General features: G+C 57.2%; 1 protein-coding gene across 6 annotated transcripts; it reads left to right on the top strand.

Moving 5' to 3' along the window:
* Positions 1-15370: 15370 nt before the first annotated feature.
* GPIHBP1 (glycosylphosphatidylinositol anchored high density lipoprotein binding protein 1) lies at positions 15371-18098 on the top strand. 6 transcript variants are annotated; one of them, XM_082364152.1, is made up of 6 exons: positions 15371-15499; positions 16066-16165; positions 16455-16574; positions 16761-16880; positions 17493-17606; positions 17730-18098. In XM_082364152.1, the coding sequence occupies exons 2-6, from the start codon at positions 16114-16116 to the stop codon at positions 17963-17965; spliced, it is 642 nt and encodes a 213-aa protein (XP_082220278.1). In that variant the 5' UTR covers positions 15371-15499; positions 16066-16113; the 3' UTR covers positions 17966-18098. The 6 variants fall into 6 exon arrangements, with proteins under 6 accessions (XP_082220278.1, XP_082220280.1, XP_082220279.1 ...); XM_082364154.1 differs by having other exon boundaries at positions 15374-15499; positions 16485-16574; XM_082364153.1 differs by having other exon boundaries at positions 15399-15571.
* The last annotated feature ends 3155 nt before the right edge of the window (positions 18099-21253 follow it).

Raw genomic sequence — 21253 nt, 5'->3', positions numbered from 1 at the left:
ATCCGTGGCCAGCCCCAGGGACCCCAGACCCCAGGCCCTGTGGCCAATATGACCAAACGTCAGACTCAGATGAACCACAAATAGAGATATATAACACCTGATGAGCGCTAGAACCCCCAATAGATGAGGCAGACCCTACAGGACTGACAGGACTGACCCTAAAGGACTAACAAAAACAGAAACAACACTGTCCTGATTGCTGTGACCCTGATGTCTGCCCCAGGAGGGTCTCATATACAGATCCCTAACCTAATTACACCTGCAAAGACCCTTTTTCCAAATAAGGTCATGCTCACAGGTTGCAGGTATTGGGACATGGGCACATCATTTTAGGGCCACCATTCAGCCCACTACAGATGGGACAATTCAAGAATCAAAAATAATGACTGTGGGACTTCCCTGGTGGCGCAGTGGTTAAGAATCTTCCTGCCAATGCAGGGGACACGAGTTCAATCCCTGGTCTGGGAAGATCCCACATGACGCGGAGCAACTAAGCCCGTGCGCCACAACTACTGAGCCTGTGTTCTAGAGCCCACGAGCCACAACTACTGAGCCCGCGTACCTAGAGCCCGTGCTCCACAACAAGAGAAGGCACCGCAATGAGAAGTCCTCGCACCGCAATGAAGAGTAGCCCCCGCTCGCCACAACTAGAGAAAGCCTGCGTGCAGCAACGAAGACCCAACGCAGCCAAAAATAAATAAATAAAATAAATAAATTTATTTTAAAAATAATGACTGTAATTCATTAAAACACACTGAATATATGAAAGCCATGAGTTCACAACGACATTAAAAGGAAATTACAGAAACCTGGGCAGAGTTGACTTCTGTGGGGCAGCGGGGTGGGTCTCCTGGAAGCAGGTTCCAAGACCAAGGAGCATGGGGGACATTCCCTGGGGAGTGCTTGGCAGGGGCAAGAAGAAGGACGGGTAGAGGGAGAAGCTGAGCTGAAAGCAGCTGGAACAACAGCCCGAGTGACCCCGCAGGGGATGGGGGTACCCTTCCAGCTGGTTCTGAGCTCCGGCAATGGGCCGGCTTTCAGGGCCCAGGTGGGCAAGTCGGCCATTGATCATGAATACGGTAAAATCATCAGATGCTTGAAGCTGCTGGTTCACCGAAGCCTCCCTCGGACTGAGACAACCAGACTTTACATGCCCTGGATGAGATTCGAAGGGAGAAAGCACTCCTGTAAGATGTCCTTCCCAGAAAAGGGAGCCCAGATCTAATCAGGCCTACAGCCTTGGCTTCCAGTCTGGGAAATACGGAAGCTAGGGCAGTAAGTCAAATGACACCACATCCAGAACGTGGAACATCCTGCAGGAAAACTGACCCGGTGTCCTTAAAAGACCAACGTGATGACACAAAACAAAAGCTGGGGCAGTTGTCTTAGATAAAGACGGACTTTCAGAAACTCTGAGAGACACACAGCCAAACACAGATGCCCTTGTTAGCACCACGTTTCCATGAAGCTAAACAGATGCACAACCAGGGAAGTATAAACACAAACAGGATTTAGATAATAGTAAGGGATTATTTTACATTTTGCTAAGTATGGTAGGGCTTTGTGATTATGTAAGAAAACATCCTATTTAAGAGATTCATGCTGTGGTATTAGGGGTGAAATGAAGGTTAGGGTTGGTTTTAAATACTCCATCAAGAAAGGACAGAAGGGGTGGAGCGAGGAGAGCCAAGTGTGGTTGTACAGGTTGGGTGCTGGGACTCAGGGTTCACTGGACACTCAATATTCTGACACCAATTCCAGCATGGGGGGTTCCGCACACCACCAAGCGACCCCTGACACCAGCCAGGGAGCCTACAAATCAACTCCATTCTGACACCATCTACCCAGGGATATCATCAGATCCCACAGGTTAAGGGCTCAGTCCCACAAGACTGTCCCCACTTCAGATGCCAATTTTAAGTCCACGATGTCACCTGTCCCAAACTAAGAAGCTTCTGTCCCCATGGAGTTTGGGGTCTGACATGGCAGTATGTCTGGTTCACCAACCCACAAACTCTTTGACCCCATCCTTTTGGGTTTTTATGGAGGCTTCATTACATAGACATGATTGATTAAATCATTGGCCATTGACAATTGATTCAACCTCCAGCCCCTCTCCCCTCCCCGGACATCTTGGGGTAGGACTGAAAGTTGGAACCCTCTAACCACAAAGTTGGTTCTCCTGGCAACCAGTCCCCTCCTTAGGTGACCGAGGGGCTTTCCAAAAGTCACCTCATTAATATGACAAGAAACACCTTTAAGACTCTGGTCACTTAGGAAATTCCAAGAGTTTGGGGAGCTTTGTGCCAGGACCAGGTGAAGACCAATATGTCTCCTGTTATCAATCACAATATCACAAGGCTCTTCTGTTGTGAACATTTGGAAATTTTTATAATAAGATGTTTGCATTTTCCGTAATGTGCACGGGGCGAGGGGCTGGACCCTGTCCCCATATGGCTCAGTGACTGCATGAGAATGATTTTTTAAATTCCCCAAATGTGTGCCACTAACTAGATTTGTCTTCCTTTAAGTTAGTCCGGATCTAGGAGTCCCAAAAGGGGATGCTGGGACCAGTCACAGGGGGAAATGGGAGTTTGGGGATAGGAGGACCTGGGTTCAGGTCCCAGCTCTGCTGTAATACAGGTTTGTTTTGTTTTGCTTGTATATCTTTTTATTTTTAGAGGGTTTTTTTTCTTATTACAAAAGCAATCATTGTTGTCAGCGTAATATAGTTTTTACTGCACTGTCTTGACCAGGTTTGGAGGCCTTGGCTAGAGGCGGTCACTTCCCCTTCCTGAGCAGCCACTTAAGTGCGCACCCAACCTCTTTCCTTAAAGCTCTCACACTCCAGGCCACTGTACACCCACCCTAACCGCCCACGGCCAGGTACGAGGCAGTGAGGAAAAGCCCAGTGCTCCAGCTGACCCCCCGCCGCAGGCCACACACGCCGCCCCAGCCTGCAGTACCCCGCCCCTGGGTGCAACCCCGTGTGGCCACACCGTAAGTTACAGAGTTCTGCCTTTCTTTCTCCCGGTGTCATCCTGCTGGGTCCCGCTATCAAAAGAAATTTTGCATCTTATAAAACAGACACAGAAGGACCGAGGTCACCAGCTGTGTGACCTCGGGCAATTCTCTGCTCCCCCCGGTTTTCCCAGGTAAAGATGGGATCCCTGGTGCGTGCGGTCGGCACGTGGGCTAAGTGAGAGGATGCAGGTGGAAACCTTAGTAAAGTGTCAGGCTGCATAAATGCTCAGACGATTTCTCCCCGACACTTCGCCCACATCTGCGCCCCTAACCCAGCCGCGGAGGCTGTGCAAGGCTAGCCATTCTGATTGCACAGTGACCATGAACGCCGCCGGGCCCCGTTGCTTCCCTAATGTCCATCCACCCTTTTCCTGGACAGAATCCAAATTTTGTTCAGGTGCGCACCTTTCTGTGAAGGTGGCCTCTGCCCGGGGGTAAATCCTTCCTAGTGTCAGCCAGGTGGGGTGAAACATCGGTTGGTAATTAGTTTAGTCAAAGGCTTAGAAAGCAGTTCTGGCCAAAGAGGATGTCTGAAGGGAGGGTTTATGGAAAAGGTCCCTCACCCTAAAGGAGAAACTCGGCCGACCCTGCTCTCAGGAGGACAAAGTCGTTTGTGGCAGGTTCATGCTCCCACGGAAGACAAGAAAAGGCGGATAAATCACAGAAACCATTTTTTAAGACACTAGAAAGCTGGAGAAGCAATAAGGGCAAGAGGGTCTAAAATTCCCGAGATGGGAAACCTGTAGGCTGGACCAGAAAATTCACCACCACCTCCCCTGCTGTCTTGGGGCTGCCGGGAGCCTGTGGATCTGGCTCTGGTCAAGGGAGAGGCCACTCCTACGGGGAAAGGAAACAAGCAGAGCTTCTGGCAATTATGCAGGGCGGGAAGGACAAAACTGGAGAGTCGAGAGGCCTCTGATGTATGGCTGGTCTCATACAAATTTTAGAATCCGTTCATCAATTTCCACACCCAGAAAGTTAAAAACACAATGAAGGGCTTCCCTGGTGGTGCAGTGGTTGAGAATCTGCCTGCTAATGCAGGGGACACAGGTTCGAGCCCTGGTCTGGGAAGATCCCACATGCCACAGAGCAACTAGGCCTGTGAGCCACAGCTACTGAGCCTGCGTGTCTGGAGCCTGTGCTCCGCAACAAGAGAGGCCACGATAGTGAGAGGCCCGCGCACCGCGATGAAGAGTGGCCCCCGCTTGCCGCAACTAGAGAAAGCCCTCGCGCAGAGGCGAAGACCCAACACAGCCAAAAATTAATTAATTAATTAATTAATTTAAAAAAACACACAATGAAGCACCACTACCCACCCACCAGAAGGGCTAAAATTTTTAAAACCTGACAATTCCAAGTGTTGGCAAGGTTGTGGAGCAACCGGAGCCCTCTTGCAATACTGGAGGAAACACCTTGGGAAAATGTTTGGCAATACCGACTGAAGCTAATCATACGTATATTCCACCTCTGGTACCTGCCCAATGGAAATGAGGGCTTATTTACACCAAAACATGTGTAAAGTATGTCCAGAGCAGTGTCCTTCATAAAAGCCAAAACTGGCCAAATGCCACCAGCAGTAGACTAGGCAACGGCCCTGGTATTTCTGTGCAATGGAACACAGCACAGCCACACAAATGAGAGTGGATGGGCTACCAGTACATGCAGCTGTGTGGCTGATTCACAGCACAAGGCTGGATGGGAGAAGTGGGACACAAAGGAGCTGATGCCGTTTATACAGGGTTTAAAAAAAAACAATTTGTGATGAACTTCAGGGGATAGATTCTGGCAGGAGGGGCACAAGGGAGCCTTCTGGGTTTCTGGAATGCTTTGTATCTTGATGTGAGTGGTGGCTACATTGCATATATATGTGCTACATATATGTTATATATCTCTAATTTCATCAATCTGTACACTTAAAGTTTATATACTTAGCCGTATGTAAATTATATCACAATTCTTTTCAAGAAGGAAACAAGAAGACATATACAAGACTGTTCATAGCAGTACTATTTGAAACAGCCAAAAACAGAAAATTATCCAAAGCTCATCCACTGTAGAGCAGATAAATAACTTGTGGTATATTCACGTGACACAATACTGTGTAGCACTTGAAAGAGGCAAATGATACCCGACCACAACAATACAGATGAATCTCAGAAGCCTACTTGAGTAAAAGAAGCCAGTCAGGGAAGAGTATGATTCCAATTACATAAACAGGCACTACTAATCCACGACATCAGACATCAGGATACTGCTCACCCTTGGGGGTGACTGAAGGGGACATGACAGGGCCTCCTGAGGTGTTCTTAGTGAACTGTTTTCTGATCTAGAGGCTGATTACATGGATATTTTCACTTTGTAAAAATTCATCAACATGAATTTGTGATTGGAGCATTTTTCTCTATGTTGGTTATAACTAAAAACAAACAAAATCATGGCATGAAAAATGAGTCCCCTTCTCTGGGTTGTCATGCTAGTATGTGATGTCTGGAACTGCAGCAACCACCTTGTGAGCTTGAGGGGCATTATTCCTAAAACTGATGATTACAGAGTGAAGAGATGCAAAAACTCTTGTGCTGTTGAGTCATTGAATTCAAGAGTCATCCTGGGTTGGCAGAGGCCAGGTCTTAGTTGATTGAAGTCACAGCAGCCAGCAAAGGTCAGCATCATCAGTTCTCTGGCTCCAGTTAGTCTGGTGGCTGATTGTTCGAGAGGGTTCAAACCCTGTAATGTAGCTCAAGAATGTGTGTCAGGCTATTCTTTACCTTTGAAGCAGAACTGGGAGTCTTGGTGACTGATTTATTGTCTCTGTTATGGTTATTTCCCTGGCCTGGTCAAGGGCAAGCACTGTGGCCCTGCTTAGATCACAAAATAGCTTAGGTCTAAAATGGCTTCTCTTATTGATCTTGAGGGGCTGCAGGGTACAGTGGCTTGAAGTAGGATCTTAGTTTCCTGACTGGGGATCAAATCCAGGGCCATGACAGTGAGAGCGCTGAATCCTAGCACTAGACCAAAAGGGCTAGCGGGCTTAAAGCAGGGCCTAGGTTCTTGTCTTCTTTGAAGAAAGAATTCAGCAAAGAGACAGACATAGCAAAGCAGGTAAAGCGTTTATTAGAAGCAAAGTACGTGTGAAAGAACAAACAAGTGTGATCAGAGAGAGAGTCATGTGCCAAAGGGGTAGTTTAAATCACTTATAAGGAGGCAGTGTTCCAGGATCCCTCTAGCCAATCATCTTGCTGTGTCTTGCTTCATGCCCATGTTTGGTCTGAATCAGGGCCCTCTCTGATGTGTACACGCATCACTTAGCCAAGCTGGATTCTAGCACAAGGGTCTCTGGGAGGTTGGCAGGACATATTATGGGCTGGTGCCCCCTCTCTTCCCTGACTCCCGCGGAGCTTTTCTGCACATGTGTGGTCTGGGAGGTCTACTTGACCCCTAGATTGAGAAAAATGTGGCCTCCTTATCTTTTACACAAACAGGGCCCAGCTCCTCGCTGCTCTTGCCATTGTCTTTATCTGAAGTGTCAACAGAAGACAAACTCCAGCTGCTCAGCCTGGGGCCACTACCTCCTGCCCCATTGTGGCAAGAAAGTTATATCTGGTTCTCTTCCTCCAGCGACCCCCTAACCCTACCTGCCTACATTATGACCACCAGCTGACGGTGGAGACGGGAATCAGGGCGGAAAGCCTGGAGATCGCAGGCAGAACCAGAACCAGCTCCTGGGCTTCCCCAGGCAGGACACCTCTCTTTAATCCTGGTGGTCCACAATGGTCAGCTGGTGTGATATTGTGATTTGTAATAAATATATATTTACTCCTGGCACAGAGCTCCCCAAACCCTTCAAATTTCCTAAGTGATGAGAGGGATGAATGTGTCTTTTGTTATGTTAAGGAGGTGACTTTTGAAAAGCCCTTCTGTCACCTAAGGATGGGGCTGGTTGCCAGGGAAACCAACCCTGTGATTGGAGGGTTCAAACTTTCAGTCCCACCTCCACCTCCAGGGAGGGGAGAGGGGCTGGAGGTTGAGTCAGTCGCCAACGGCCAAATGATTTAATCAATCTTGTCTATGTAATGAAGCCTCCATTAAAACCTAAAAGGATGGGGTGGGAGAGCTTCCACACTGGAGGAGATCTGAGGAGAGTGGCGTACACAGGGAGACCCAGGAAGCTATGGGCCCTTCCTTATACTCGCCCTATGCCTCTTGTCGACTTAAAGAAAAACACACTACATGAGAGCTGTGAATTTAAGTTTTATTCGAAGAACTTGCTGAGGACTATAGCCCAGGAGACAGCCTCTCAGTAGCTCTGAGGGAACTGTTCCTATAATAAACCAGTGATGAAATAAAATTCATATTTTACGGCAAGATGAGAAAAAGTTAAACGTAAAATTTTTCTTTGCCCTTTAGGGCCTCCTCCGCCACCTTTAGTGTGTGCTGCGCATCTGTATGAACCAGACCTCCTTAGGAGATAACCTTCCTTCTTAGTTTTGTAAGAGGCCACGATGACCCATGGCCCCCTGCTTACTTTGTACAAGTAGATCTGGATCGTGTAAATTGTCAATAATACATCATTTGATGTGTAACCTTTTGTCTCAAAAACGTATATAACTGTGCTTTGACCTCTAACAGTCCTGGAACGGTCCTCAGAGCTTTCTGAAAGGCCGTCTCCCGGGTTATCACCCTCAGGTTGGCTCAAATTTTCCACTTCTCTCTTAGATCAACTATTGATTAGTTTTTTTTGGTCAACACCAGTGACCCAGTAAGTAGAATATTCCCCTGAGTTCAGTGAGCCACTCTAGTAAATTAATCACACCCAAGGCGGGGGCCCTGGGAACCCCCCATCTGCAGATGGTCAGTCAGAAGCATAGGTGACAGCCGGGACCTGTGACTGCCATCTGCAGTGTGTGGAGGTGCAGTCTTGTGGGACTGAGCCCTTAACCTGTAGGATTTGATGCTACCCCCGATGGACAGAGTCAGAACTGAGCTGAATTGTAGGACAGCCAGCTGGTGTCTAGAAATTGCTTGAGAGTGTATTGCTTGAGGGGCATTATTCCTAAAACTGATGATTACAGAGTGAAGAGATGCAAAAACTCTTGTGCTGTTGAGTCACTGAATTCAAGAGTCATCCTGGGTTGGCAGAGGCCAGGTCTTAGTTGACTGAAGTCACGACAGCCAACACACACATCTGAATTAGTGATCAGAACATTTTGGTTCTGAATTGGTGATCAGAACCTTTTATTTGGGGAGTGGACGGAGGAGACAGAAAAACAGCCACTGAGAAGGGGGAAGGCTTATTGTTAGTTTGGGGCACAAGCTTCGGGGTCGCCCACAGCCCACCCTCCCAACCCACAGGCCTCCGCGCTCGGCACAGCTGCCTGGACACCTCACTCTCCAGGGCCGCGTCCCAGCCTCAGGGACCATGCGGAGGGGACAGAGGTAGGAGTGTACCTGCACCGAGGCTGGGAGGACCGCGGCAGTCATGGGGCTTCCTGCACTGAACCGTGTCCCCAAAGAAAAGATGTTGGAGCCCTAACCCCAGAATGGGACCTTATTTGGAAATAGAGTCTTTGCAGATGTAATCAGGTTAAAGTGAGGTCACGAGAGTGGGCCCTAATCCAGTGTGACTGGTGTCCTTATAAGAAGGAGAAACTGAGACATACACGCACAGAGGGATGGACACACAAGGACACAGGGAGAAGACAGCCATCTTCACGCTAGAGAGACAGGCCTCAGGAGGAACCAGCCCTGCCAAAGCCTTGATCTCAGACTTCCAGCCTCAGAACTGGGAGACAATAAAGTTGCTGCTGTCCGTCTGTGGTGCTGTTTCCGCAGCCCTGGGAGACTAAGAGGGGAAGAACCCTCCCCGTGACCCCCCGTCTGCAGCCGACAGGGCAGCAGGGCCTTCAAGACCTTGCTGGGAGGACAAATGTGTCTACCCTGGACTCCGACTGCAGAACCAGGGCCTCGGGCCCCCCTGGTCGCAGTGACTGGGCTGGGGTGGCCAGGCACCCACTCGGGTCAGGGGCGTGAGCTGCAGCATCCAGTGTCTGGTGGAAGCGGTTCTGTGGGATCGCCCCTGACCCTGACCCCAGCCTTGAGATGCTTGAGCTGCCGCGTGGAGACTGCGGCGGCCTACGGGTACACGAGGGTCAAAGAAGAAGAGCGGTGATCCCGAGCGGTCACCTGGCAGGAAGAGCCCACTGAAGGCGAGGCTGGGGCCGAGGAGGCAGCGCCACCACGAGGGGCACGCAGAACCGAGGACCACGGATGGGGTGGCTGTTCTCCACGCGCTGGACGCTTGAAGAAGGAGAACGGCAAATTCTGAGTCCCAAACCTCTGACTCATGATGCGGACTGAGAGCCAGGGTTTCACTGCAAGGATCTGGCTTCCTGCTTTTGGGGGCTGAGTGAGCCAACAGCAGGGGCGCAGCTGCTCATGCAGGTTCTGCTTTACAACAGCCGATTCACCCACCAGGTGCTCCAAGTGAGGTTAGAACATGGATCAGGAGCTGGAAACAGAGCGCCTGGAGGATTCCAGGAGCATCCTGAATGCCGCCCTCCCGAGCCCGCCTTCTGGCCAAAGCAGCCCCCTCCTGCGTCCGCTGGGGGAACCACGGAGCACGACAGGGAAGAGGTCTGGCGTTTCAGTGGTGGGTGCTGCCCTTGCACCCAGATGGGTGGAGAAGCGCCGAGGGCTGGACACTGGTTCTCCCAGCCCAGAGGAGGGGTGGTCACTGCTGTCCTCAGCACCAGCCCCTTTTCTGCCTTGAGGCCACCCCTTGCCCTGAGAGGTGCACGGTGCCCCCCACCTCACTGCTTGATTGGGGTGGGGTCTCCTCAGACCCCAGTGGGCCTGGTCAAGTTCTGGTTCCAGCTCTGAGAGTGGCCCTGAGCACATTCTTCCCTGCAACGTGTTTGCCCATTTGAAAAACTCAGAGGATGGATTTCTCCCTCCCAGTCGGCCTTGGCAGGGCTCTGGAGAAGGATCTAGAAGCAGAGGGTGGGAGCACAGGTTCTGAGCGCTGTGACAAGGTGCCTCCCCCAGGCCCGCCCACTCCTGCCTTTACAAGGAGGCGGGCCCCGCTGCCCTGCTCTGAGGGAGGGGGACGAGGGACACCGCGGGTAGGAGTCCGTCCTGACCGGCCTGTGTCTGAGGGTGCTCACCAGTGCCTGTACCCAGGCCGGGCCTGCTCCGTGGCAGGACAGCGCCTTCCGGTGCAGGGTCAACTGTTTTGCGTGCAGTAATCCGATCTGAACGGCAGATGGAAAGAGGCTGCGGCCACCTCGTCACCCATGTGCAGAAACAAGGCAGAGAGGTGGAGAGGCCTGCCCAGCTCAAGCTGGGAGCCCCTCTGAACCTCCTTCTTGTTTCACTAGCCAGGACCGTAGGGAGGGTCAGGAGGCGCCTGGAGAGATGGGGGGGCCAGGTTTCTCAACTGCCCCTCCCCAAACGTGCCCAGACGGAAACCTGTGGGGCGGCCGGACCAGCACCTGCTAGCCTTCACCTGCGGCTCCTCATTTCGCCCTCCCAGTGCCTGTGCTAAACTGAGATGTGAGTCTTGAGCCAAGCCTGGGTTTGAATCCCAGACCCCCAATTCCTCGGGGATCCTGGTGAGCCCAGAATGAGAAGAGGCACCGGGCTGGGGGGATGAAGAGGGGCAATCCGGGAGGGAGGCAGCTCCAGCACGAGCACAGAGGCGGGATCTCACCTGGGCTGGAGATCAAGGGGACTGACCCCTCCCATCCCAGTCCTGCTTCCAAGTCTGGACCCTGGAGTCTCACACCTGCGGCTCAGGGGGCCCAGCTCCATAACAAGACCCCCAGCTCCCTGGGAGCAAGCAGCTCGCTGCCTGAGTTCCACCTTCCCCAGGGCTCTCTGTGTCCCGGCCCCCATCACCCAGAATCCCCTGCCCCATCCCCGCCCCACGGGATCCTGGAGCCACAGCCTCCCACTCAGCGAGCTCCTCAGGCAGTGGGCAGGGCCCTGCACCCCAGCTGCACTCCCTGCCTCGACCCCCCCAAGCTCAGGGCCTGGGCCAGTCGGGCCATCCCTGAGTCTCAGATTCCTCATCCACACGCTCCCCATGGGCTCCCCCATCCCCTCCTCCCCACTCCCCCCAGGGGTCTCACCTCGCCCGTCTCCCACCACCCCCTTCCCCAGCAGGACTGCTGGCAAAAGCCTTATATCTGAAGTTCTGCCACCACACCTGCCGGGAGTCCAGGCGGGACGTCCCGGGACGCGGGTCCCACTGCTCTCCCTGTGCGGGAGAAGCGCTGCGGCCGGGAGGGCCCGTGCGACCCCCGAGGGCCCTGCCCACGGCCCGGGGAGGGGCGCCTGCTCGCCCGGGGCCGCAGCCCCAAACTTGCCGCCAAGTTTGACTTAAGTGACGCCCCCCCCCCCGCCAAGTGCAGACCCCCGTCCCGAGCTCAGCCATCAGCGTCTTTCCTTTCTTCCCGGCGTCCTAGGTCCAAGCTTGCGGGGCGGGCAGCGCGGGGCGGGCGCAGTGCAGACGTGAGGTCTTTGCACAGAGTGCGCATCCCCCCCATCCCCCCTGTTGCCACGCAGCCCCGCCTGGCCCGCGTAACCGCTCCCCGATGCAGGACACGAAGAGCTTCTTCATCCCTTCCTCCGGCTGCAGAGAATCCCTGCGTAACTGCTTTCAGCGGTAACAGCTCAGTGCAGGGGAGGTGGGTCCCTACTGCCAGGAAATAAATGCCGTGCAGGATGTGCCCTCGCCAGCGCATTCTCCCCAGGGGGCGCCAACACCAAGGCCTGCAGCCCTCGGCAGGGGTGGGCGGGGCCGACGGTGGGCGGGGCCAGAGCAGCCTCCCCCCGGGTCTGGGTACTCAGGCCCTCGTGCCGGCGCGGAGGCCAGGGGTCCGTGGTGGTGTTAGAGGGTCACCCGTGGGCGAGAGAGCAGCTCCTGGCACGTGGAGATGGCCCCACATCGCCGTCCGAGAGCTGCACAAGCAAGGAGATGGGAGGAAGTTTGGGTGGAGAATTAAGGAAAAGGGGGGCTTTTCAGGGACTTGTTTTTATTTTCTTAATGAGAGACGCTTGAGTGTGTTTACATGCAGAAGGAGAGGAACCAGTCCAAAAATTAAACACAGAATCACCATGCAATCCAGCAATCCCACTTCTGGGCACAGACCCCGAGGAATTGGAAGCAAGGACTGGAAAAGATGTCTGCACACCCGTGTCCGCAGCGGCATTATTCGCAGTGCCTAAAACACGGTGGCGGCCCAGCAGTCCGCGGCAGATGGAGGGTAAACACAATGTCGTCTCTACATACAACAGAATATTATTCGGCCTTTAAAAGGGGGGAAATTCTGACACGAGCTACAACATGGATGAACCTCGAGGACTTTACGCAGGGGAGGAGGATGGGGAATGAGTGTTTAATGGGGACAGAGTTTCAGTTTTGCAGATGGATGGTGGTGATGGCTGCACAACAATGTGAATGTCCTTAATGCCACTGAACTGTACACTTAAAAATGGTTAAAATGGCAAATTTTATATTATGCGTATTTTACCAATTTAAAAAAATGGGAGGAAAAAGAAAGAAGAACCAGGAGACAGAAGAGAGGGGAGCTGAAGGGACAGGAGAGGAGAAGGATGCCGACGATGGGGAGGCTGGAAGAGGGGACATCCAGAGGGTGGGTGACACTGGGCACAGGGTCGGCAGGGTGGCAACCTCGGGGCCTTGCCCCCAGAGGCCTGGCTTCTCATAGAAGTGGGGGGGCGGGTAATCTGAGGGTGCAGGAGCAGGGGGTGCTGACAGGCACCGTGGGCTGAGGGGGGGTACCACAGGCAGCCCCGCAGCTGGCGCCGGACACCAGGGATCCGTGGTGGGGCTTGGGGGGCAAGGGGAGGTGAGACTCTCCGAGGTTAATGTGGATGGGCCAAGAGTGTCCAAGGGTTAGAGGAAATTAACCTGGGGTGTGGACGTGTGGAGGAGGGACGGGGGCAGGTTGAACAAATGCAGGATGGGGGCCTGGAATCAACAGATGGCTCCTTACACCCTGATGTGTCTCGTCACGGGGTCCCGGGGCGCAGGGGAGTCGGCCCCCTGAGACCACCCGGAGCCTGCTGCCTCTGGCCGGCCCACCCGCACCTGCCTGTTTCTCAGCTATGGATCTCAGGAAGGAAAGAGGCTGTGCCTCAAAACAGTCCCTGGGAGCTGCCTGCCTGGTCAGTCACTGGGGGGCCATCAGAAGCAGAGAGAGAGCCCACGGAGACCCCCCATGGCCCCCTGCCCACCGGGGAGGACGGTCTGGACTCTGATCTAAGAAGGAAGGCCCTCCCTCTGCTCCCAGCGGTGGAGACGGCTCGCTGCAGAGAGGGTGGGAAGGAGCCCGGAGCAGGGAGGGGGCAGGAGGGCCAGCGCATCTGCAGCCCACATCTGCCCTCAAAGGCCCCACTGGCCCGTGGCTGCGTGCTGCCAGGCAGGGCAGACGCCGTTCCCGCACCCACAAGCACCAGACCTCCACCCCTCAATCAGAAGCGTTGTCCATCCCTCCCCAGGTCTGGGTCCGGTTCACCTTGCTGACCCCAGAGGCCCAGCGTGTGGGTTCACAGCGCAGGCCGGGGCCACGCCGCCCCCCAGAGAGCAGGGCTCATGCGCTGCCCCTACCACCTCCCCCTCTGCCCGGGCAGGACGGGCTGTGGACGGCCAGTGTGCCCTCTCCCCGGCCGGCACCGAGGTCTGAGGACAAAGCTGCTGTCGCCAGGAGGAACAAGGTGACCCACTCAACTCACTGGGCCAGAGGGAGGCCAGGCCTGGCAGGGAGGGGACCCACACCAGCTGCGCCCACGGGCCATTCACAGGAGCCAGCCCGACCGAGCAGGGCAGAGCAGGCAAGGCCGGGCCCACACCAGGCAGGGGTCTGCAGGCAGGAAGCTGGGCCCCAAGAAGAGCACTGGTGCGCATGCGCAAGGCTGAGGGAGAAAGGGCAGAGGCTCTAAAGTGGGCCCCGGGTGCCCACAGGGCCACCTGCCCTCAACCCTGGCCCTTGGGGTCTGAGGGAGCCATGTCCCCACCCGGGGGAGTCTTCAGGGGTGGCCCTTGTCACGGAAGCCTGGGGTCAGAGAGTGCCACCAGCAGGCGTGTCTGAGGCCAGAATGTCTGGGCGGGGGGGCGAGGGGGGGGGCCCACACTCACTCTGACCTGAGGGCTGGGGGCCTCATGCACTCCTGTGGGCCACCAGCCTTGGCCAGGCCTGGCCACGTGACTGCGTCCGTGAGCGGGACCAGCCCCCCGCCCCCTGGCTGTGGGGGAGGAGGGGTGAGGTGCAGCCTGGGGCAGGGAGGGCGGGAGGTGGGAGGGCAGTCAGGGCGGAGCTGAACCTCTGCAGTAATTCCTTGTCGGTAAAGCAGTGATGGTAACGCTACCCGGCCCGAGAGTTGTTGAGGGCAAGTAAAATGACATTTAATTTTACTTAGTGAATTAAATGTGCTAGTATTATCTGCACCCCGGCCGAGGAGGAGCTGGGCCTGTCTGGGGGGCACAGGCGGTGGGTGAAGACTCCCTGCTCCCTAACAGTTCTGGGAGCCCCTGTGGAGCCCTTCCTGGGAGCAGCTCCTGTGACCCCAGATCAAAGCACCTGCAGGAGGAAGCCGGGTCTGTGGGGGCAGCTGGGTGGGGCGGCCGTGGACACAGGCCTGAGGAATGAAGAGGGCAGGTCCAGGGCCGTGAGCACCAGACTGAGTGAGACCCTGGCTGGAGAGTGATTTTGGCCTCCAGTCGGGGAAGGGCTGGGGGCAGCTGGTAACGGAGGCCAGGCAGCTTCCTGCAGAAGCTGAGGGTGGCCAGGCCGGCCCAGTGCCCGCTGGAAGGCGAGAGTGCACTGGTCCAGAGGAACGGGGGAGGGACGATGACGCCTGGTGGCTGAGACTTCAGAGAAATGTCATCCCAGCCGGCCCTGTGGGGACTGTGCCGGGAGCCGCCGTACACGCCAGCGGGCACTGGCTCCTGATGGCCACGACCACTGTGAGAGCACTGAAGCCCACAGAACCAGGGAGAAGAGGACTGGGCCCAGGTGGTCTTACCCCAGAGCCAGCTCTCAACCTCTGCTGCAGGGGGTCCCTGAGAATGTTCCACCCACTGGGGAAACTCAGGCTGGGCAAGTTCAGGGAGTGGGCCAGGCAAACAGTGGGCGGGCTCGCGTCCCTGGCTCCAGGCCCCAATCTAGCCTCCTGCCCCTGCCCCCCCCTTCCCATGGCCTCCAGGAAGGGGCTTCTCAGCAGCCCCCGTGCACGGTCTGTGGCCCGCAGGGGAGGAACGGGAGAGTGGGGCAGCCCAGGCCCACACACAGTGCAGTGGCCGGAAAAGGCGGGCTCCCAGCGGCTCCCCAGGAGGCCTCCACCCCGCCCTGGATGGCAGGCATGGAGCTCTGGAGGGCAGGGGCCAAGCGCAAAGGACGGATAGGGTGTGAGGCGATGGTGGGAAGGCTTCTCTGAGGAGGTAACACCTGTGCAGGTGGGACAGCCTCATGGACGTCGGCAGGAACAGCATTCCAGGCAGAGGGAACAGCCAGGATGAGACCCTGAGGTGGGAGGGAGGGCAGCCGGCGGCCAGTGGGCGAGCGCAGTGCTGGCGTGACAGGCAGGCCTAGTGGGAGGACTGCGATTGTGCTTTTCTTTGAAATCCTCTTAACAAGAGGCCCCCGGAATGTCGATGATGACTCACGGCTGAGTGGTCTGCAGCTGGAGGGCCCGTGAGGCCAGGCTCCCGGGGCTGTGTGGCCTGGGCCGGGGTCCTTGGGGTCCGGACATGGGGCAGTGGGCTGGCCGGCCCGCACTACTGGGCTGAGGCCTCAAGGCCAGGGCAGAGCCACACAGGTGGACGGGACGCCCCGGGGCCAACCACAATGACTTCCCCTCCCCCACCCAGCCCCTGGAGTCAGGGAGGGAAATGACCATCCCTGGCCCAGTGCCTGGCCTGGGGGCCAGTGTGAGGCCCATTGTTTGAGGCTGGAGCTGGGGGGTCCAGGGCCTCCGGGAAGCCCCCGGCAATGTCCTTTGTCCCACTTCCCACAAATCCAGAGGCCCAGTGAGGACCCGAGTGAGCAGACGTGCGGCAGCCCCGACAGGATGAAGGTGCTGGCGGCTGTCCTGCTGGCCCTCCTGCTGTGCGGGAAGCAAGGTACTCGGGGCGAGGGGAGAGCCTGCAGCGAGGGGGACAGCACCGGCCAGGCGCACAGGACCCCCAGGATCGTCCAGCCTGGGGGCAAGACATGGCTTGGGAAGAAGGAGGGAGTGCAGCTGGAGGCCGAGGCCAGAGGGAGGTGGATGGGGCTGTCCTGGGTCCCCACGGCTCCCTGAACCTCCAGCCCCGGCCCAGCCAGGCCCTGGGGGCGCGGGCTCCCTCCCCACCCAACCCCCGGCTCAGCCTCTCAGAGAGGCAGGCTTTGGGGTGCCCTCTCCTCTCCCAGCCTCAGCTTCCTCTTCTGTGAAATGGACAGGCCATCCTGACGGCTACGGGCCAGCTGCTGTACAGGGCCAGCGCACAACCCCTACTGTTGCCGATAAGGACAATGCCAGGCTACACACAGGTAAGGAAGCAGGGCCAGGGCTCGGAGACCCAGGCAGCGACCTCACCAGCTTGGGAGGCGGCGGGGAGGACAGAGGGACTGGGAAGGGGGCTGATGGATCGAGGGGTGGGGGCGTGGCACTGGACCCCGAGCATGTGTCCTCTGTGCCCGGGTAGTGGAGGTTTACAGGCGTCCCTGCGCGGCCAGGCAGAGGGCGGGCGCAGGAGGTCGAGGATGACGACGTGGACTCTGGGCCCGAAGGCTATGACGACGAGGATGACGAGGAGGATGAGGAGGCCAGCATGACTGCAGGCAGCAGCGGCACAGGTACCTGCCCACCCCGACCCCACGGTGGGGCACTCGTCCCCCTTTTCCAACACAGGCATGGGTACCGCCGAGGGCCAGGGTCCGCGAGGCTGCCAGCGAGGACACGACAGGCCAAGGCCTCCCCCTGTGAGCTTCCCTTTCCTCGTGGGGGAAGGGGTGAGGAGGGGCCCCTGACACTCAGCAGACCCTCACCTCTCACCCTGACCGTGACCCTCAACTGCCATCCAGAGTAGGGAGGCCTAGAGAAGGAGCCGTTCCTGGGAGGGACAATGGTGTCGGGGCAGAGAGGTTAAACAGGAGTTCACCAAGCAGACAGGAGCACAGCAGAGTCCCGGGATGGGGATACCAGAGAGTCAGAGGCCCTGGGTGTGGAGTCCTGTTCAGAAAGACGTGAGCATCCTGGCACTGGTGGGGCAGGGCAAGGGGAAGGAAAGGGGGCCAGTGCTGAGGCAGGGGCGCAGGGAGGCTCCAGCAGGGCAGGGTTGGTGGGGACCAGCTGAGAATGGGTGAGTTGGACAGGAATTGGGAAGAGACGTCGGAGGTGAAGAGGTGGGAGGTGGGAGGCGTGGGTGAGCGGGGCGCTCCGGGGACTGAGCCCGCCCGGCCTCCCAGTGCGGCTGCGGTGCTACTCCTGCCAGACCCTGCACAGGGATGAGAGCTGCGAACAGATGCAGAGCTGCGCCCTCCCCAAGACGTGCAAAACCATCGTCTCCCACTGGAATACTGGTGAGTAGGCCACCCGGGGGCAGCCGGACAGGAGGAGCCCACCACCCACGTCTGTGAGGGGCCTCGTCCCTGCCCCGTCCACACAGTGTGACGCACTTTCTCCACCACCCCCTTCCCACCCAGAGTCAGGTCCGCGGACCACCTACTCGGGGTGGTGTGCAGACACATGTCAACCCGTCAGCAGGACGGTGGACGGATCCCTGACGACCATATCCTGCTGCCAGGCCAGCCTATGCAACATCCCGCCCTGGCAGGACCCCCAGGGGAGTGGGGCAGGTGGTCCCCAGGGTAGACCCTCAACCGCGGCCACCACCCTCCTGCTCAGCCTCCTCGCCGGCCTTCAGGCAGTGGGGGTCTGAGTGGGGGGCGTCCCATCCCCACCCCCGGCCCGGCTTACACCCTGGCTGGCCAGCACTCTGTCCACTGTCTTCCCCTCCCTTCCCCTCCCCTGCCCCACCCCAGCTTTGGAGAATAAACTGGAAGCATCTGTAATGATCCGGCCAGCACTGGTTCCTCACAGCCACGTCTGCCTTTCCTCTGTTTCCCCATCTAGCACCCTGGCCTCCTCTCCCTGCCTGTGTGTGGCAGGATGGCCAGCACGTGGGCCTTAGGTCCAGGCCTCAGCTGCTCACAGGGTGGGTCCACACAGCTCCCACCCCTGGCAGAGAAAACACTCACCATATGCCATGGGGGAGACCACCCCAATTTGCTCCCCAACTTCCACCAACAAAACACCTCCATCCATGTGATGGGCAGCCCATCGGGGGGAGGAGACTTTGGGAGGAAGGCTTCCTTGGCCTATAGGAGGAAGGGCCCCGCCACCCCGGGAGGCTGCTGGGGTTTGGGGGTGGAGTTAATGAGGGGCTGGAAGAAGAAGAGAAAAGAGAGGGAGGCAGGAGGGGTGGCCAAGATGGGACTTTGCAGCCGACCGCCCAGCCTGGTGGGTGCCGAGGGCATAGGGGCAGTGAACGGGGCGGTCAGGCCACCAGCATCAGGGAGGGGTGACATGGCCTCTGGGCTTCTGAGGAGAAGAGGAGAGGAGCAGTGGGAGGGGGCCAGGTAGGAGAACCTCAGCTTCCCCAGGGTCTGCTCTGGCTAGGCTGGTGTCATTGGCTGCTGGGCACTTGGCCTTCTTGACTGGTGACAGAACAGAGCCCTGGAGTGGGAGGGAGGAGGCCTGGGCCTGGGCCTGGGCCTCAGTCTCCCCATCAGAGCAGTATAGAACAAGGCTTAGAGGACCCCTGATCCCCACCAGCTCAACATCCCCTGGGCTGGGAAGCCCAGAACTCTATCCTGCCTGTCAAGTATCCCAGCAGGCAGAGTAGTCTCCCACTTTCCATTCTCCCCTTTCCTTACTAATAGAAACCTCAAGGCCTAGCTGGGGATGGGGGGCAAATCCTTTAGGTAGAGATGGCATATCTTTCTCTTCTCCTTTCTCCTTCCGGTGGCTGGAATGATGGCTGGAGCACAGCAGCCACCTTGCACCATGAGGCGGCATACTGAGAATGGCAGGGCAGCATGGAGGAAGGGGCCTGGACCCATTATACCAGCCTTGCACTGCCTAGCTCAGGACCCGTTTACCTGGGAGGGAAATAAACCTCTGCCATCTTGAAGCTAGTTATTTTGGGTTTCTCTGTTTCTTGCATTTTCACACGCTCTCATGCATGTGCACGTATTCACATGTACTCCCACTCGCACACACACTCATGAACACACACATCTGCACACACAGTCCCTACAAAAGCATAGCAGATAAGAGCAGAGCTCGGGGGTCACACTGCCTGGGTTCAAATGTTAGGCCCACACCCTCCAGCTCCAGGCCCCGGGTGAGCCCCTTCGCCTGCAGCTGGGTTTCCTCATCTGCCAAGTGGGAAAGTAAGAGACCCCTCCCTGTAGGGCTGCAGTGAGAATTGACTGAAGCGCCGAGGGGGCTGCTTGTAGCCCATGCCTGGCAGAGAGTAAACGCTCAGCAAACACGCGCTACTGTTGTCAGGGCAACCCTTATGGCCCCGCCCCTGTGTGCCACCTTCGTGTGCAAGCTCATGGGAGACGCCCCACCCGAGTCCTTTACCATCACAAGAAGCCTCGTTAGCCACACCCGCCCGCTGTAGAAACACTGGGCGCCATCACCTGCGTTCACAGGATTCCCTTCAACCCTCCGCCCTGAAGCCCCCAGAGCTCTGAGTGCACAGACGCCCCCGCCCCCCGTGCGCCTCTGGAGCTGACCTCCTTCACGGCCCTTGGCAGCAGGAGGGAGCCAGGTCGGGCTCAGTCTGAAGCCACTGGCTGAAGGGCCTGCCCTGGGCTCCTGCTTTGGCGACAGCCTCTTCTCGGGCCTCCGGGCGCCCTGCGTGCAGCTGGGCCCCCGATTCCCACCCTGGAGAGCAGAAAGCACAGCCCTGACCCCTCACTGGGGCTTTAACCTGCTCCTGCCCGAGGGCACAGGAAGAAGCAAGTGGTGCCTTGAGCGGGCAGGTCCAGCTGTGGGCGGGGACCTGGCGTGCCTGCTGGGCACCCCGTCCCAGAACCGCCCTTCCCCGCCGCCCAGCCAGCTCACGGTCCTGGCACCCAACAGTCCCTCCGATGGAAGTGACACTTCTGCGCAAGGTCACGCAGCTGGTGGTGGCAGGTCCAGGACCCAGCTGCGGGCTTCCCGCCGACAGCGGCCGCCTTCCCGGGGGGCCACAGGCCAGGCGGGCAGTGGCTCCAGGGCGCCTGAGCCAGAGGTTGGAAGTGGCTAGATGGCGGCCAAGACCCAGCTGGGTCCCCAGGCCAAGTCCAGTGTGAGGTGTCAGCGGACAGTCACAGCCAGGGCCCTGTCACAGCCCCTCTGCGCCTTCCCAGGAGGCTGGCGGGGAGCATGTCCATCTAGATCACTGCCCCTGTTCCCCACGGCTGCCCAAACAAATGACCACAAACTCAGTGGCTTAAAACCACACACATGAATTATCTTATGGTTCTGGAGGTCAGAAGGTATCACAGGGCTGTGTCCCTTTTGGAGGCTGTGATGGTCAGTTTTATGGGTCAACTTGACTGGGCCAAGGGATGCCCATGTAGCTGGCAAAACATTACTTCTGGTGTTTCTGTGAGAGTGTCTCCAGAAGAGCTTGACATCTGAATGGCGGGCCTGAGAAAGGAAGACCACCGCCACCCAGGTGAGTGGGCGTCACACAGTCCATCCAAGGCCCCGAGGGAACAAACAGGCAGGAAGGACAAATTCACTCTCGCTTCTGGAGCTGGGCTGCCCATCCTCTCCTGCCCTCAGACACCGGCGCTCCTGGTTCTCAGGTCTTTGGACTCAGAGGGAATTTACACCACTTTCCTGTTCTCCCGCTTCCAGAGAGCAGGTTGTGGGGCTCCTCAGCCTCCAGGACCGCGTGACCCAATTCCTGTAATCAGTCCTCTGTGCGTGTCTGTGTCCTGACCTCCTCTTCTTATAAGGGCACCAGTCAGATTGGCTTGGCGCCACCCTCGTGACCTCATGTACCTAAATCGCCTCTAAAAACCCCATCTCCAAACACAGTCCCGTTCTGGGGTCATGCGGTTAGGACTTCAACATATGGATTTGGGGGACACCAGTTCAGCCGATCACAAGGGGGACAAGGCTCTGTGGGGGGCCCAGAGGGGGGCAACAGCCCTGAACTGAA

This window comes from Balaenoptera borealis (genome assembly GCF_965194805.1).
Source record: "Balaenoptera borealis genome assembly, chromosome: 17".
In the NCBI taxonomy this organism is placed as follows: domain Eukaryota; kingdom Metazoa; phylum Chordata; class Mammalia; order Artiodactyla; family Balaenopteridae; genus Balaenoptera; species Balaenoptera borealis.
This window is presented reverse-complemented; position numbering and strand designations above follow the sequence as displayed.